The following is an 18,759-nucleotide window of genomic DNA, read 5'->3' as shown; positions in this document are numbered from 1 at the left end:
CCTTAAGATTTTTTCAGAAATTTGTATGCATTGTCTATGCTAAAAGCAGAATTAAAATGTAGCTTTTCACTACATTAATAAAGTGTTAACTTTTAGATGCTTTTTAAAAATTCAAGGATCTTCAATGAACAACTAAATATACTTACATTTTTCCTTAGAATGTTCAACCAAATAGCAATCAACCTTTATTGATTGAGATAAAACATTTATTGATAGTTTGAACACCAGGATTTTGATGTGTTATCCCTACATTTATAGCAAAATAAATTCCAGACTGACTTCTCCATGTTATAATGGCACCATTTAGCTTGTTGACCACCAGTTCCCAAGACAACTGGGGGCTAAGTGTTTGGTATCAAATGTCTGTGTTCTCTTAGAGGTATCAAACAAATGTTATTTTATTTTATCTGATTTTTGGACTAATCTGATTATTTTTTTCTTAATTTTCAGGATTTTTTTATCTTATTATATGCACTGCTAGTAACTTATTAAAAACCCCAACAATAGACAATTTTCAATAATTTTAACTTTTCTATTTTAAAAATATATTTTGTATGAAAAGTATATTTTGGCATGACTGTTAAATTATTCAGTTTTCTTTGCCACAAAACTATTATGTTGAACCATAAGAAATGGCTAATTTTTTGACCTGCGAGAGCAGAGGTATAAAAGTTTTCAAGTTTCATAGACTGGAGTGAGTCGTGGCTCAGTAATTGTTAGAATTGAAAACTCTCTAGGGTCTACACAGATACAATGAATCATAATGATGAATTAGGGAAGCCGTTAATTGTCAATAAGTCTAAAGTAACTGGAGTGAAAAATGAAAAATATAAAAAGCTTACAAGGTGTAGCAAAATCTTCTTATTTTGTCTCCAGATGAGATGTTGCTGACAAAGCCAGCTTACCACCAAATTCCCTGCCTCCCATTTCAGTCCTTATTTTGTTGGAACCATGGGTACTACTGTTCCTCAAATATTCAGTTATATGATGATATTATTATGGCTATATTACCCCTTAAATATCAATAGACTTCCTGGGGACACCAATGGGGGCTTTTATGTCCATATCCCCTACACACAGGGCCTGGCATATTCATGTGTGCCAAATGTCAAATGAATGGATAGTGACACTCACTGAAGAAGCACTTTCCCATGCATTAGCCATTCATTCATTTTGGCAGTGCATTATATCACATCTTCATCTTGGTTTAGAATTAGTAACTTTGTTTGTTTTAAAATTTACAGCATCAACAAGTAAGGAAATGCCTAGTAACCATAACCCACACTGAACTGAAAGCATAAACCTAAATCATGTCAATCAAGTACTTTTTCTTTTCATAAAAGCAGATCACTCTTACTTGCATATGTCAGTTGTGCATTTATTACACAATGGCTAACTTGGAAAGAGTAATTACTCAGTGGGATTGAAAATGTAATCCCATGCCTGCACTTCTGACCACGGATCAGGATCTGCACACTTTCTTTGTACTCATGTCAAGGAACGTGATCTTTGTTCCTCAGATGACCCCTTTAAGTGCATTTCTATCTTTGTAAACATTAGATGACCCTCTGATTTCCCTACTGCTGTGTATTTACAAATTTAGCTTAATACTTCCTGAACTGTAATAAAAGATGATTACTCGTCTGTATGTTTTCCAAAATAATTTCCAGTGTTTTTATTTGTTTTCTAGGGCTAGTGACACTGTAGTGCTTTCCCATAAGGAGCACCTGCCAGTCACTCAGATTGTGACAACAGACACAAGCCAACCACATGCTGAAGCAACTTACTCCCTGGGGCCTCTGCTCTGCCAGGGAGACAGTAAGTAGTTGCAAAAGGAACTGTCTTGGACCCTGAGAATACATATCGATGTTTTATGAGAAATTGACTGCATGGGTTCTAAAAACAATGTTTTTCCAATCTTTATTTCATTAGGCAGGCATGTACTTATAGAATATTTTTAATCATAATTGAGAAAACTAAGAATAATTATATTCCATGTGGATAATTATCTTTTATATAGAAGACTCATAGAACCATCTTAAATATTCAATCCCTTGGTCCCTGAACATCTAATATACACCCATAAAGTATAAGGCACTTTGCTGAGTGCTCAGATTTCTAAAGTGGGTACAATAATGAGAAAACAAGGGCAGGTGCCATCAAGTGTACCTGCCTCTGGCAATGCCTCTGGCAATTCTGAATGTTTATACAGGAGACCTTATGTAACCTCTGTCCAAATGCACCTGGATTTCTTTCTTATTCTTTTTACTTGGTGACCAACTACAACAAAATCCTAGTTTTCCTCTTTCCTTCCTTCCTCCTTCCCAGGCTTCCTTCATCTTGTCCTGGCTGCCCCAAGCCTCCTTCCTCAGCTGTCCCCACTTTGTTCTTAGTCACATGACTTTCCATGTCACTTTGATATCAGTGGTCCATTCAGTGGTTTATTAAGCTCGGTATCTCTGAAATTCCAACTCCTGCATCAAACTGGCTATTCTGTACTCTATTTGATTTGCAATGTATATTTCATCCAACTTGTCAAAAAGTAAACAGAAAACATTTCCACAACAGCCTTCCCAGCTCAGTGTGTGGTAATGCTATTCTTTCTGTTGCTCATTAGATTGAAAAAGTTATAGGCAGTGATAACTTCTCTTTGCTCTCTTAGCTAATTCATCAGCAGTCTCATTGCTTACAACTTCAAAAATGGATCCAGACCACCTCCATGAGTACCTCTGTCTGGATTGTTGCTGTGGCCCTATAACTGAGCTACTTCCTCTACCCTCTTAGCTGATACTTCACCCAGCAGTTAGAGGGAGTACAATGAGGTCACGTCAGTCTTTTATTTCTAACTGTCCAATGGCTTGCCTATCAGAGTAGAGGCCAGAGGACAATGTCCACCAAGACCGTGGTGGCTATGCTGCCTCATATGTCTAGCAGTCCCTCAGAGGAGCCTGTGAAACCACAACCCTCCCTGAAGCCCTATGTGAGAAAATCCCAATGTTCTTAACCCTTATTATTGAAAAAAAAAGTAAGAATTGAGCTGTAGATTGTCTAAATATGGGAGACCATATTATCTCACGTTGACTGAAGAGAGTATATTATAGGGGCATGGGGAGCAGAGAGGTAATGGGAAATCCCCCTAAACCTCTTTTGGGTTCTTCTTGGGCTAGATGAGCAAGCATATTAACATAAGATTAGTAGAAGAAAAGATCAAATTTAATTTCATGTGTATTAAAAACGTACATGACTTTAAATTCTAAAGTAAATGGGACAAACTAGGAGTTTATGTTCTATGCTAAGGAATGGCACTGATGCTTGAGTTGTCAAGTAGAGAAGATGGGGTCTCACAACAAGGACAGGATGACTTCCTATAATCAAACCTTGCCTCTAAATGTTTGCACTGCCTTAGTTTGGTAGGTTTCCAATAAAAAGTTTATTTTTATGATGCTCCTAAATCTAGGTAATCTGAATTCTTTTTTTTAAAGATTTATTTATTTATATAAGAACTGGGGTACAGGCCAGAGGCATGGGAGGGTGAGAGAATTCACCAGAGACAGAGCAGGGAGCAGAACAGGCAGACAGACTGAAGACACTGCTGAGGGGAGGAGAGGGGAGCAGTGGGCAAGGCAGGAGAGGTCTGGCTTCACAGTGAGGCACTCAACCCTCTGCACCACCAGGGAGGCCTGGTAACCTGAATTTTTAAGATAATGGTAATAGCTTCTCCAGAGGCTCACAAGACTTCAGTTGACCTTAGTTTTGCATACCAAGGTGACACATTGGAAAAAACCTATTCTGGACTTCTGCCTGCTGGAACATTTTCTTAATATGCCAATACTAGAGTATCAAAAATTGTTCTTCTCACTCATGACGTGAAAATGCAAGCCACAGTTCTGTTTTTGGTTAGATAAATTAAGTAAACCATACCGTATTTTTCCTACTGAACTCACCTATAAAACCTGAGAGAATGCATGCAAGTTTTCTCAGAGTTCTGAAAGGCAATAGTAACAGGGAAGAACGTCCAGAATTCATCATGTAACCTCTCATCTAGCATTTCTCAGTTTGCAGTACAAGCACTGTTACAGGATAAAAAAACTCCCAGAAAAGCCCTCTGTCCTGTTGAAGGAGGGAATAGAAACACCTTACTCCCCAGGGAATGCTTTAATTTCATTTTCCCCTTTTCTATATTTTCTGAGGCTGTAGTCTCCAGACAGCTTCATGGTAATAGAGATAGAGGCTGTCTTGACATTTCAGGGAGGCTGAACTTATGAATAAACATGAAGACCACTGATATCAAAGTGATATTGAAAATCATGTGACCAAGAGCAAAGAGGTCTGTAAGAGCCAGACCTCTGAAGGCAGGGCCTATCCACTCTCAACAGGGAAACTGTGTCTTAAAGATGATGGCAAGATTTGTGTTACCTTTTTTATTCTATTCCTATTTAACCAGTATTTGGCAATGGCCAGGGATATAGTTGGACAAGTGTATATGTGCGCAGAACAAGCTGTGCAACAGAACAAGCTGAATAGAGTGCGCACACCCTCAGTTTTCTGACTCTGAGATTCAAAGGAGAACCAGGTACTAAAAAGTATGTGGAAAAACATAGAGAGGAAAGAGTTCAAGAAAATGATGCCATAAGTTGTTTAATAAAGTCCTAGGTTGATCTCAGAGCTCAGTATGCATGGATCTGATCCTAATTATGGAGTAAAGTTGTTGATAACATAGCTAACAGGCTACCATCCAGACTGAGCGCTGCACTGTGAAGCCGTCCACAGCCTCTACAGTGCGGGTTTGATCCCAGCTGGCTGGGAAGAATCCCACATGGTGGAGCTTACCTCTCCTGTCTTGCGTGCTGCTCCCCTCAGCATTGTATTGCATCAGTCTGCCTGTTCTGCTCCCCGCTCTGTCTCCGGTGAATCCTCTCACCCTCCCGTGCATCTGGCCTACACCCCGGTTCTTGTATAAAAATAAATAAATCTTTGGAAAAAAAAAAAAACCTGACAGGGTAATTTATATCAAGATTGTTTTCATAATAAAATTATTAGCAAATTAAGGTAACTTTCACTACTTAATAGAGAATATTTAACACAACACTAGCATAATAATTAGTGATAAAAAACTGAATTTCCCTCCTAAAATTGGCAACAAGATAAGGGTCTCACCCCTTCCATGCAACAATTTTATCATACTGGAAGTCCTAGCTAGTGTAATAGTATCAGAACAGAGGGGCCTCCCTGGTGATGCAAGGAAGGCATCACATTTTGAGTCAATCCCGGGCCGGCCAGGGAACAACCCACATGGTGCAGCAGACTCTCCTGTCTTGCCCACTGCTCCCCTCAGCAGTGTACTTCAATCTGCATGTTCTGTTCCCTGCTCTGTCTCTGGTGAATCCTCTCACCCTTCCACACCTCTGGCCTGTAACCAGGTCTTGTATGCATTAAAAAAAATTAATTTAAAAAAATAGTATCAGACCAGAAATAAGTGCATGCAAATTGGAAAATAAGAAAGAGAACTGTTTGTAGATATATGGACAATCATCTAATTAGAAAATACAGAATATTGGAATCTACAAAAAAAGTCATTAGAATAACAGGATTGCAGCATACAAACATGACACAGACAAATCAATCATGTATGTTAGCAATGTACAACTGGAAACCAAATTTACCAAACAATATCATTTTAAATAGCTCCAAAATGGTAATATTTAGGTATATAACAAAAACACGTAGGTTCTATAGTTAAAAAATTATTAAATATTTACAATATTTTTTAAATCTAAATAAATAGATGTACTGGGCCTCCCCTGGTGGTGCAGCGGTTGAGCGCTGGGCTGCGAGGCTGCCCGCAGTTTCATTCCCTGGCCGCCGGCGAGGGTCCCACAAATAAATACATAAATAAATAAATAGATAGATGCACTGTGTTCATGAGTTGGAAGACAGCGTGGGAAAGATGTTAGTTCTACTGAAATTGAACAGACACGCCCCCCCAAAGAGGGTATGAGTTGGAAATAAGCATATGAAAGGATAATCAATGTCTTTATCTATGAGAGGAAGCAAATTAAAACCATAGCAAGAACTACTTTAGACCAATTTGAAATGCTAGCATAACTACTAATAATATTTAGTGCTGGTAAAGATAATGAAACAGTGGAATAACTTACATATTGTAGATGGGAATGCGAAATGGTACACCCACTTTGAAATCTTTTTAATATTGTCTTATAAAAATGAACAATGGTGTAAAAAACTAAAAAAATAATTAATAAAAATTAATTTTAAAAAATAAGGTGAAACATAGTTACCATATGACGTAGGATTTCTACTGCCGAGTATTTACCCTAGAGAAATCAAAACTCATATTCACAACCTGTACACAAATGTTTATAGCAGCTTTTCATGTAATTGTGAGAATCTAGAACAAACCTAGTGTTCTCAAATATGAACAAATAAAGTGTGACATAATCCTATGATGTGACACTACACAGTAGTAAGCAGAAATGAATACATGAAGCAACCCAAATGGATCTCAGAGACTTTATGCCAAATGAAAGAAGGCAGTCTCAAAAGGTCAGGTACTACACAATTCCAATTTTGTGTCTCAGCCTATTGAGACAGAGACTAAATTTTGGAAGCCAGAGGTTAAAGGTGGAGGAGGGTATGACTATAAGGGAATTTTGGGGGAGTAATGAAACTGTTCTTTATCCTGCTTTAGTTGATGGTTACACAAAGACTTGCATTTGTTAAAATTCACATTAACTGTATGGCTCAAAAAGTCAATTTTGCTCTATGATTACTTAAAAAAAAATAAAACAGGTCATTTTCATGAGTCCCTCCCCTCAGTTGCGGCCATGTCCAGAATCTTAATCCTCTACAGAATCACTATTTGAACTTTACCCATGGCTCATGTTAGAATCCCAAAATGAAGGTTTTCATAGATAATTAATGCATTTGATGTTAAAAAAAAATTCTAGGAATATAAAATGTAATTGTTATTCACTTTGTTTCATTGTTTTCACTATTGTTTTTTTTTTTCTTTTTTGTAAATAGATTTATTTTGGAATTCAGCTTCCTTCAATACAGAAACATCATACCTTCATTTTCCTACATTCCATGGAGAGCTTAGTGCTGATGTATCCTTCTTTTTTAAGACAACTGCTCCCTCTGGGGTGTTTGTAGAGAATCTGGGGATCACGGACTTCATCAGGCTGGAATTGCACTGTGAGTCACTCAAGCTGGGCACTCTAATTAGCAATAAACCCCTTCGTGACCTAACATTGATACAATTCCTATGCCAGTTGTGTTTCTTTATTAAATGCTGCAATTATTTCCCCCCTGACTACAGTATGCTTTATTAATGGCACATGAGTTAGGGGTCTGGGATAAAAATGTGATGGAGTTAGGAGATTCTCATGTTGTATACCTGGAGGAAGAACTTTGCTGCAGTCAAGGGGTCTCTTACTTCCTCCTGTGCTCTCACTGGGGCTGGTGATACAGGGGACTCTTAACTTCTTAGAAGCCATATGGACAATAAGATCCACCACTCTTTGCTAAATCCAAATTCATGGCACACCAAAAGTGAGCTTGACAAACTTGTTGACTGCAATGCAAGCCCCAGTATCAAAGGTGGAACAGTGGGTGTCACTGTTGAGTACCTGGTACTCAGTGTAACCAAGGGTATCCTTGACAGGTCCTGTGATGCCTACTTTACCATCTTCTTGATGTCATTGTATTTAACAACTTTCTCTAGATAGCAGGTCAGATCCACCACAGGCATGTTTAGGGTAGGGACACAGAGGGCCATGCCAGAAAACTTCTTGTCCAGCTTAAGAATGAATGGCCTTGACTATAACCTTGGAAGTGCCAATTAAAGCAAGAATTATGGTTCTGGGCATCCTCTTGGACATCTCTCTACAGCTTCCCAGAAGGGCATTCAGTGTTCTTCTGTGGGGAAGTGATGGCATCGAGTGTGATCATGAGTCCCTCCATAATGTCAAAGTTATCACTGATGACATTTGTCAGGAGGAATAAGCAGTTGATGTAGCAGGTATTGCTTACAATGTTGGTGGAGTTGTTATCCTCATAGTTCATGCCCATCACAAATATAGAACATCAGCAGAAGTGGTAGAGAAGGTCACTTTGGCCCTGCCCTTTATGAGTTCCAGCCTTCTCCAGGGTAGTGAAGACACGAGTGGACTCCACAATATACTCAGCACCAGCATCACCCCACTGATGGTGGGATATCACTCCTGGAAGATGGAAATGGATTTTCCATTGATGACAAGATTTCTATTCTTACCCTTCACTGTCCCAATGAACTTGCATTGAATAGAATCACACTATAACATGTAGCTGAGGTCAATGAAGGGGCCATTAATGGAAACAATATTTACTTTGCCAGAGTTAGAAGCAGCCTTGGTGGCCAGGAGCCAGTATCTCCAAATCCCTTTACTCAAACCTTCACTCATATCTCAGGGACACAGCTGACTTGAGTTATAAAAAGTGGCTGTCTGTTGAACAGGGAGTAGGAGAGAGTCCAAAATTCTATTATTTTAAATAATCATATTTAATAGAGTAAAACAGGTTCATGGATCACAGAACAGTCCCTGACAATGTCGTGCTATCTTCACTTAGTGTATAATCAGATTATTAAACTAAGCTGGTCAAATAGTTCCTTTCTAAATTATAACATTATTTTATTTAACTGATTAGTCACTTTTTTTCATATAAACAAAGTTTAAATCCTTACTATCAAAATTTCACATAGTGCTTTTGAAACTGTATGGATATCTAAATCACTTTTAAATAAACTCAATTAGACATATGAAGACAGTTAACATGCCAGTTTTCTTTCTAAATACAAATATCTCTCTTCTGTAGGGCTCTGCAAGATGAATAGTAAACTCTGATTTAAATAGTTCAAACCAGATTTGCTTTTCTTCCACTGGGATACAAATTAACATTGTACTGCTAGTCAGCTCAGACTGACATTTGTCTGCACTGGTGTCAAAGTTCCCTTTTATAATGAGCATGTAATGGTGCTTTTGTCATATCTGTTCAAGACTAAATTTTCCCCTATGTTAATGAGCTTGAACAACTAACTCTCTTACCTATATTTCCAGCTCCCTCCCGAGTGACCTTCTCCTTTGATGTGGGGAATGGACCTTGTGAGGTCACAGTGCAGTCCCCCACTCCCTTTAACGACAATCAGTGGCACCATGTGAGGGCAGAGCGGAACATTAAAGAAGCATCTCTTCAAGTGGATCAGCTCCCTCCAAAGACCCAACCAGCCCCCGCTGATGGGCACGCTCGCTTGCAGCTCAACAGCCAGCTTTTTGTGGGTGAGTCGCTGCCAGCTTATTGCTCAGCCGTGCTGGGAATACTGAGAAGGACCAAGGAAAAATCGTAACCACAAAAGAATGTCAGTTGTAAACAACTATTGTAGTGTCTATTTCCATAGGTTATTGTACAATTTACAGATGAGATAGCGGAGGCTCAGGAAGTTCAAGTGACTTGACCACAGAAATCCAGCCAAAGGAAAAATTCAACCCCAAGTTGGACTTCTAACCATGGGACTGATTTCAAAGCTTGTTTCAGTTACTTTTAATCAATATTATTTATAAAACAATTAGAAATTTTTATTCATTTTTCCCAATTCATTCTCAGGAAAATTAAAGAACTCTCTGTGTAATTGGTACAGAATTCACCAGTGCTCCCTCAAAAACAGACCTTAGGAAACCAGTTTGGCAGAGACTCCTGGTGTGGCTATGTACAGTAGGACTTTGAGCAGACTGGAACCTGGATTCTCTCTGTCCTCACCTCTCCCCACTGCAAACTCATTGCATACATGTTTTGAATCTGGCCTAGCTCCTTTATTCTCACCATACATTCTTTAAAGTTTAAAGTTCAGGTGGTACAAGTCTTCCCTTTAGTTTACTTGCTTATTATTTTGTATTGTTAGATTTTCCCAAAGGGAAAACAAGTTTTGCTATATTACTTTTCAGTTTCTAATTTGGAAACTATGCAAATTGATGAGGTAACTCTCACTTGGTCATTTGTCATATATTTTAAAATAAATTAGTATACCATCCAATTAAAACCTGGTGTAAACCACAAATTAGCACACCGTCTGATTTGCCAGGAGATGCCTATAGCCTGTAGGGGTTAATGCCATGCAGTGAATTCATATTCAGTGTGTGTGTGTGTGTGTGTACACAACTAATGGCACCATAAAACTCAGCTTCAACCACACTATACTTCTTACAGAGTTGAAACTTGATTTTAAGTCATCAAACTATCAAATGAAACAATTTTATTTTCTGATTTATAATCCTGAAGATTAATTAATGGGATAGCTAAAAACAAAATTATCATGGAAACCTACATAGAATTAGCTTTCCAACAAAGGTCATGTTTATAAAGTCTGAGAAGCTACTTGCAAATTCAGATTTGAGGATCCTACCCCAGGCTTACTGAATCAGAACCCCTGAAATGAGCCCTCAAATTTGTGTTTTAAGCAGTCTCTCCAAGTGACTTGTGAGTTTCCATGCAACATCATGAAAACAGAGAGAGGTGTAAATTATTCAGTTAATGTTACACCACCTGACTTCAGAGTCATGTAGACAGAGAAGGCAGCCCTGAGGCCCTAGACTTTGGCTTCACCCTATCTCCCTTTTCTTACCTCCTCCTAAAATCCTTTTCACGGCTTTATTATTGAGAGCTTTTCTAAGTGAGAATTTGTATTACATATATGCAAAAATTCAAAAATATATAATATACAAATATATATAAACAAGTGCATATTTTGTGTGTTATAAAAACTTGCATCTCTGTTACCTTTATAATGCATATCAATATATCACAAAACTTTCAACTATGTAAACTTTGTTAATCACATAATCATTTTAAAACTTTAAAAAGAGCCATTTTGTTCCTTAGAAACGAACAAATGTAGGGCCTCCCTGGTGGTGCAGCAGCTGAGCGCCACACTGTGAAGCTGTCTGAGCCTCTGCAGCACCGGTTCAATCCCGGCCGGCCAGCAAGGGTCCCACATGGCACAGCAGACCTGTCATGTTGCTCCTGCTGCTCCCCTCAGCAGTGTATTTCATCAGTTTGTCTGTTCTGGTCCCTGCTCTGTCTCTGGTGAATCCTCTCACCCCCCTGTAAATATGGCCTGTACCCCGGTTCATGTATAAATAAATAAATAAATCTTTAAAAAAAAAAAGAACAAATGTAAAAATATTTCAAACTGTAACTTTAGAAAGAATATCAAATTCATGGGGCTTCCCTGGTGGTGCAAGGGGTTAAGTACTGCACTATGAAGCAATCCACAGCCTCTGCAGCACGAGTTTGATCCCGGGCTGGCCAGGGAGCTACCGACATGGCACAGCAGACCTCTCCTGACTTGCCCACTGCTCCCCTCAGCAGTGTATTTCAGTCAGTCTGCCCGTTCTGTTCCCCACTCTGTCTATGGTGAATCCTCTCACCCCCCGCATCTCTGGCCTATACCCCAGTTCTTGTATGCATAAATAAATTTTTTTTTTTCAAAAAAGAAAGAATATCAAGTTCAACTTTAAAAAACAGTTCCTTGGGCCTCCCCTGGTGGCGCAGGCAGATGAGCTCTGTGCTATGAAGCTGTTTGCAGCCTATGCAGCGCCGGTTCGGGTTCCCAGCCAGCCCGCGAGGGTCCCACATGGCGCGCAGACCTCTCCTGTATCGCCCACTGCTCCCCTCAGCAGTGTATTTTGTCATTCTGCCTGTTCTGTTCCCTGCTATGTCTCTGGTAAATCCTCTCACCCTCCTGCGCATCTGACCTGTACCCCAGTTCTTGTATAAAATAAATAAATATTTTTTTTTAAGTTCCTTAATGGTTTACCCAATCTGGTTTGATGATTCCTAACATTTGATCACAACCCATATTTTCAAAATCACATTTGTTTATAAAATGTTCCACAGGTAAATTTTTGAGCATTATCCTTTTGCCCTCAATTGGCCGAATGGATGAAAGTGGGATTAGACACGTGGAACACATGGACATTTGCAGTGTTCCCCTTGCAGGTGGCACCGCAACCAGACAGAGAGGTTTCCTGGGATGCATTCGGTCCCTGCAGTTGAATGGGTTGGCCCTGGACCTGGAAGAAAGAGCCACGATGACACCAGGAGTGGAACCAGGGTGCCCAGGCCACTGCCGCAGCTATGGTCACCTGTGCCGCAACGGCGGGCAGTGTAGAGAGAAGAGGAGGGGGATCACCTGCGACTGCACCTTCTCTGCCTACAACGGGCCCTTCTGCACAGAGGGTGAGGTGATTCCAGTCGGGTTCCAGGAAAGGATGGGAAACAAACTGTGAAGTGCGACTTTGGCACGTGACACTGTTACTAAAGGACAAGGCAATTTCTGTAATGGGCGGAAATAGAATTGTTTCTGTCCCTCATTCCCCTATTTAACTTGGGAAGAGATAATGATTCTATTTTTCAGATGCCCATGACTGCTTATGTCAGAGCAGGTACCTGTCCTCTCTGACTGTTTTAAAGGCCTCTTAGTGCAACCCCACCCCAAGAGAGCAATAACCTCAACTACATATTTACACTGGACATCTAATTTTATATATTTTTACAATGAAGCATTTGGGGACCAAGCAATACTATTTTGCTATTCAATTCTGGGTTATAAGAATATGGAGGGTTTAGTTATCTAAGTCACATATTTTTAATCATTATATTGAAGTAGCATCGGTTTATAACATTGTGTCTTGGGTGTTCAGAGTACAGACTTGTATGTCAACTTAATATACTACATTTTGCTCATTACCAAATTCTATTTTCTATCCATCACCATATAATTGGCTCCTTTTGTGCACCCCCTTCTCCTCCTATCTTTCTGGTAAGCATTATTTTGCTGTTGTAGTCTCAGAGTTTGTTTTTGTTTTGTTTTGTTCCTTCATTTGTTTCATTAGTGAAGTCTCATGATACTAATCTTTCTGCATCTGACTTGTTTTACTTACCATAATGCTTTTTACATGCTTTTATGTTGTTTCAAATCACAGCATTTTATCTTTTTTTTTTTTTTTTTTGTACCTGAATGGTATACCATTGCTCTTTACCCACTCATACACCCATAAGCAGATAGGTTGTTTCCGTCTCTTGGCTATAGTGTATGATGAACATGGGGGTACATAAATCTCTTTGGATTAGTGTTCTAATTAGTGTTCATATTCTTCAGATGAAAATTCAGCAGTTTAGCTGGATTATATGTAGTTCTAATCTTAATTTTTTAAGGAATCTTCAAGCTTTCCCATACTGACTGCACCAATTTATAATTCCCACCAACAGTGTTTAAAGTTTTTAAAGTAAAAGAAAACACCAGTAAAGCATGTCATTATTACTTTATCTTGGGATACTTAAGGATTAGCAATGTTCTTTAAATATACATAAAATAAGACCCTTGCTCTTACATATTGTAAACATAACAAAAATTTGTGACATTCCAGAAATTTCTGCATATTTTGGAACTGGCTCATCAGTTATCTACAGTTTCCAAGAACATTCTAATCACACCTTCAGTAAGAACTCCAGCTCCTTGGCAACTTTATTTCACGAGAATCTGACACTGACCAGAGAAATGACCACATTGAGTTTCCGAACCACAGGGACTCCCAGTTTACTGCTGTATGTAAGCTCCTTCTCTGAGGAATACCTCTCTATTATCCTTGCCCCCAATGGTGAGTATCTCTAGTGTGAGAACAAAACTGAATTAGGAAATTAGGACCATGAGGACTGTGCCCTTTCAGTGTTAAACTACAAACAAGGAAACACAATTGTGTGTTCCGCAGCTTTCTTTTTATAGGGTTGTTTTATTTTGTATGATAGCCTCACATATTTATCACTAATGTTATCAGCTCAATGATTAAAATAAGATGCATTTTGCTCATAAAATTTTCATCAGTTTATGTATTTGATGTGAAACTGTGTTTTTACCAGGAGGCTTTTCCTTCTGTACATGAATAATCCAAATTAGTTTTGCAGATCATTTTGAAATAAGATATTCTATACACATAAAATACTTCCTTCAACTTCTAAGCAATATGAAGAAGTACATTAAGTGATATAAAAACAATAACATCTGATAAATGTGATTGGTCTTTACCACTGAGAAGTCATACCTACATAAAAAAAAAAAAAAATGCAGGATGAGTTACCAAACCCATGGCTGTCAAGGCTTTCCAAGACTCTTCCAGCTGGAGGACAAACCCCAGCTTTAACCTTGGAGAGGAGGGGAGAAACCAAACTTCTAGAAAAGCTTCCCACAGTTTCTGACCAATAGGATCTGTGGGTGGGAAGGTTAAGAGATGGTGGTGCACCTGTGAAGAAGGGTAGTGTGTGGATCAGGACACCTTATTTCTTGATTATGGTAGAAACATTAGAAAAATCTAAAGCAGTACACAAAATTAATTATGTAAATGTCAGAATCATTTAAAATGCATTAAATAAGACACATTATAAGAAGTTGTGCTTGTGGGAACTGAATGTTAATGTAATACTGCTGGAACTTTAACTATTTAATAGCATAAATTATTGTAGAGCCTAGCTCTAAGTTTTCATATGCTTAACTTAAACTTTTTTCTTTAGAGAGAATACAACTTGAAAAGAGACCACTTGGTCTTAACTTTTAAAATAGTACAGTTAGGGCCTCCCCGGTGGCGCAGCGGTTGAGCGCTGGGTTGCGAAGCTGCCCGCGGCCTCTGCGGTGCCGGTTCGATGCCCGGCTGCTCCCCGGCCACCAGAGGAGGGTCCCACATGGCGCGCAGACCTCTCCTGCCGTCCGCTGCTCCCCTCAGCAGTGTACTTCGGTCCTTCTGCCTGTTCTGTTCCCCGCTCTGGCTCTGGTGAATCCTCTCACCCTCCCGCGCTTCTGACTGTACCCAGTGCATGTATAAACAAAACAAACAAACAAAATAAATAAATAAATAAATAAAAACATGCCTCTATTAAAAAAAAAAAGTTAAAAAAAAAATAAAATAGTACAGTTAAACTCTGAATGTGGCCCTGGACTAGCACATAAGTGAGGGCAACTCCAGGAAAAGTGACTACTGGTGCACATGAGAAAATGCTCAATAGATTCATTTGTATTAAATGACAATATATGAAAATAAAATGTGCTGTGGAACCTATAATGACAATTTTTACAAAATTGTACTTTAGTTAAAATGCCATTTTCTTTGTTCATAGGAAGTTTACAGATCAGGTATAAGCTGGACAGACACCAAGAACCTGATGTTTTTAACCTTGGTTTTAAAAACATGGCTGATGGGCAGCTTCACCAGGTGAAGATCAGCAGAGAAGCAGCAATGGTCTATGTGGAGGTAAGGTACTCAATTCAACAACAGCAACATCATTGAAATTGTGACTCACAAAATGTGTGGCCCAAAGCAAGAATTTGATAGTAAATCTTAATGAAAGATTAGCATTCAGCACTATCTTGTTAGGAAACAAAATGTAGTCATGGTGTTTGTTTCACAAGAGACTATCAAAGTTATAATTAATACTTGGTCATTTAAAATGTGAAGGTGTCCTTCTAGGTCTTACTTTTCTTGGGAAATGTTGCCCAGTTTATCTTAGTGACTAGTGATCATGATCCAGTGGAAATCCATTCCCACTGGACTACAAAAGAACAAGTGCTCCAAAATTTAAGCACAAGAGAAAAGGCAAGCTCAAACAGGGGATACATTTTAAAAAATAAAAATACTAAAATTACTATAAATTTGCTAAAATTACTATAAAATTGCTATAAAAATTTAAAATTACTATTCATTGACATTTTACATATCATATCAGATCTATATAAATAGTATTTCTGACCATGTTGTAGATTTCCTTTTGAAAAAGTAAAAACTTTGAGATTTAAGATGGCATATTGCATTCTTTGTGGATTATACCAATTAGACACTTAAACCATGAAGCAAAAGAGAGGGAAGGGGATATATAACTGGTTGGAGTGGAATTTGAGGCATTGTAAAAATTGTTTATTAAAGTTTTCTCCTTTAGCCTTTCTGATAGCACTAAAATATGGCTTATTTTCATCATTTTTCTTGGTCTCCCTTTGAATCTCACTCTCTTCTGGATGAAAATTGCTCACCATTTGAATGTTGCCATTTTGAACATCTATAGGTTAACCAGAATGCAAGGACACAAATCATCTTGTCATCAGGGATGGAATTCAATGCTGTCAAAACCCTTACTTTGGGGACAATTTTAGGTAAGTGGAAGAGTGTTTCCACCCTGTGACAGGGATCAGAGGTGTCAGCTGCAAGCACAGGAAGAATTTGTCTTGCTATAAGAAGCTCTTTATCATACTCAGGAATCCACAGTGAGTGATAAGGTAGAAGCTGCATTCTTGTCTGAGGGCTTATGTAATCATGAGTAAGTGCGCTTTCCGGATGAGAAGGGTGGTTCTTGAAAAACTCTCCACACTTACCATCTCACTGGGCAATCAAGCATAATGAAAGTTGATATTTTTCCTAACAATTCAGTAAAGATGAAAATCAAAACTATCACGTTCACAAATTACATACTAAACAAGTACAGACATAGAAATCATTTAATGATTAAAATTAGATTCACATTCAAGAGAAGAAGAAAATGTTTTCTTTAAGCAAATGAATATGCTTTGTGCTGGGGTTGAGTTTTGCCTGTGGGATAAAGTGGAAATTGTTTATTGTCCCCCAATTGCTCTCGAAAAATCTGGACACAAACATCCCACAGATAATATTGACAGCTGCCATTCACTCTCCATAAAAGCACCAAAGTAAAAACATAATCTATTTAGGTATCAAATTCTTTATGCCTTCATTTTTCCCCTCATCACCAAAAATTAAATTGAAATAAAAATTAACTTTGAAAAACCTTTCTTTTCTTTTTTATTGTACATAAATTGTACATTTTATTGTCATTTAAAAGTTATTGGGGACTTCCCTCTTGTGCTACAGCTATTATGTCTGCCCCCAAGCTTGATGCTGAGCTGGCTCTGTTTTGTCCTAAATAATAGATAGAATGTTTATTACCTTTTCATCCATTTATACATTGCTTATTTTATTTATTTCTTCTATTATGCCTAATGTGACATCAGAAACCTGAGAATGTTAGAGAAGTCATGTGGATGAATGTCCAAAGTATGTTGAGACACAGGGTAACTGTTGAAACTGTTATGGATTTTGGAGTTAGTGGGTTTGGAGTGTGGGGTCTTTGGGTTCACTCTGGGAAAAGTTTCACCAGAGCTCCCATTTCAGTGAAACGTGGCAAGTTTCCTAGGCCAGTTTTTCTATGAGATAGAGACATTAGTTATATTTAAAGGACAGGTTTATTAGGAAAAGGACAGAAGAATAAAGGACACTTGTATAGACACAAGAGGACAGTAAGAGCTGCCCTGAAAGGGACAGGTTTGCTGAGAGAGGCCTGCATAGGTGCAGGCGGGCGGCCTTGAGAAGAGCTGCCTCCACCAAGGGAGGTCAGTGAAGAGAAGTCCAGGCATGGGACAGGTCATGGGCAGGCAGGAGGCTGCTGCCCTGCAGAGGAGAGAGTTGGTAAAAAGAGACACCTGCTGCATAGGCACAGGTGAGCAGTGGGACTGCTGCCCTGAGCCTGTGCAGAGACTGCACTGATATAGTCTTTTTCTGTTTGGGAGGGGTCACTCCTTGTGAGCTGTCAGTTGGATACTAAGTTTGGATAACTATGCAGAATCTGAAAGGGACAGGAGATTCCACAATGGGCTCAATCTCCATATCTTTACCTTTGGATGCACCCTCAGATACCTGCTTAGATGTTATGCTTTGTAATCTAGGCATCTGCGCCTAAGGATACTAGTTTCTGCAACTGTGTTGTCTATTCCTAAAGATCTTGGTTTCCATAGCTGTATCAATGGCTATACTAATCTCTTCTACCCCCCACCTCCTTGTGAACCAGGTTTCTGGTCTTGTGGCACACCTCCTTTTCAGTTTTTTTTTTTTTTTCTATTCTTGTCCTCCATCGAAACTATAATGTCTTTCAAACAAAACATGGGCAATAAAATCATGACTTCTTATTTTATTTTATTTTTTAAAGATTTATTTATTTATACATACAAGAACTGGGGTACAGGCCAGAGATGTGGGGGGTGAGAGGATTCACCAGAGACAGAGTGTGGAGCAGAACAGGCAGACTGACTGAAATACATTGCTGAGGGGAGCAGCGGGTGAGTCAGGAGAGGTCTGCTGCACCATGTGGGTATCTCCCTGGTTGGGGATCAAACTCATGCTGGGTGGCTGTGGATATCTTCATAGTTTGCGTCTTAACCCCTTGCGCCACCTCTGTCTATTTTTTAGACAGAGGAAATGTTACAAATTTTAGTGCTCCCCAAGGGTGCTCTTGTGAATATAAAAACAAATTCAGATGATGCAGCCTAAATGAAAGTTCTAAAATGGCCATAAGTCAAGTAAGAAGGGTGTTAGAATTTTTTGTTTTAGGATATTTAGAATATTTATAACCATTTAGGATGTGGTTTTAACATAGCACAGTGAATAAGAGCTCCAGGTTACAGTGGTGGTTCTGCATTACAATCTTGCCTTAAGTGGTAAAGAATCTGGTAGTGATGATTTATTGACCAAAAGGCTACCTGCTCTGTAAGTCCCCTTATGAGGTCACTGCTCTAGTGATTCCCTGCACAGTGATGAAGCAGTTAACACAGAAATTAAAATGAGAACAAATGTTGCCAGTTGAGTGTAGGGAGATGTTTAT

General features: G+C 38.8%; 1 protein-coding gene across 2 annotated transcripts in view; it reads left to right on the top strand.

The window, feature by feature from the left end:
• The window catches only part of LOC311174615 (contactin-associated protein-like 3), a gene marked incomplete at its 3' end in the record, with an annotated part of 162,038 nt that overhangs the window by 124,896 nt on the left and 18,383 nt on the right, over positions 1-18,759 (top strand). For both annotated transcript variants that reach the window (XM_084239190.1, XM_084239189.1), the window contains exons 13-19: positions 1,691-1,818; positions 7,045-7,215; positions 9,117-9,335; positions 12,052-12,291; positions 13,482-13,712; positions 15,220-15,353; positions 16,159-16,246. In XM_084239190.1, coding sequence (XP_084095316.1) covers positions 1,691-1,818; positions 7,045-7,215; positions 9,117-9,335; positions 12,052-12,291; positions 13,482-13,712; positions 15,220-15,353; positions 16,159-16,246 — 1,211 coding nt within the window. The remainder of the gene's footprint in view (positions 1-1,690; positions 1,819-7,044; positions 7,216-9,116; positions 9,336-12,051; positions 12,292-13,481; positions 13,713-15,219; positions 15,354-16,158; positions 16,247-18,759) is intronic.

This window comes from Talpa europaea (assembly GCF_964194135.1).
Source record: "Talpa europaea genome assembly, chromosome: 7".
Taxonomy (NCBI): domain Eukaryota; kingdom Metazoa; phylum Chordata; class Mammalia; order Eulipotyphla; family Talpidae; genus Talpa; species Talpa europaea.
This window is presented reverse-complemented; position numbering and strand designations above follow the sequence as displayed.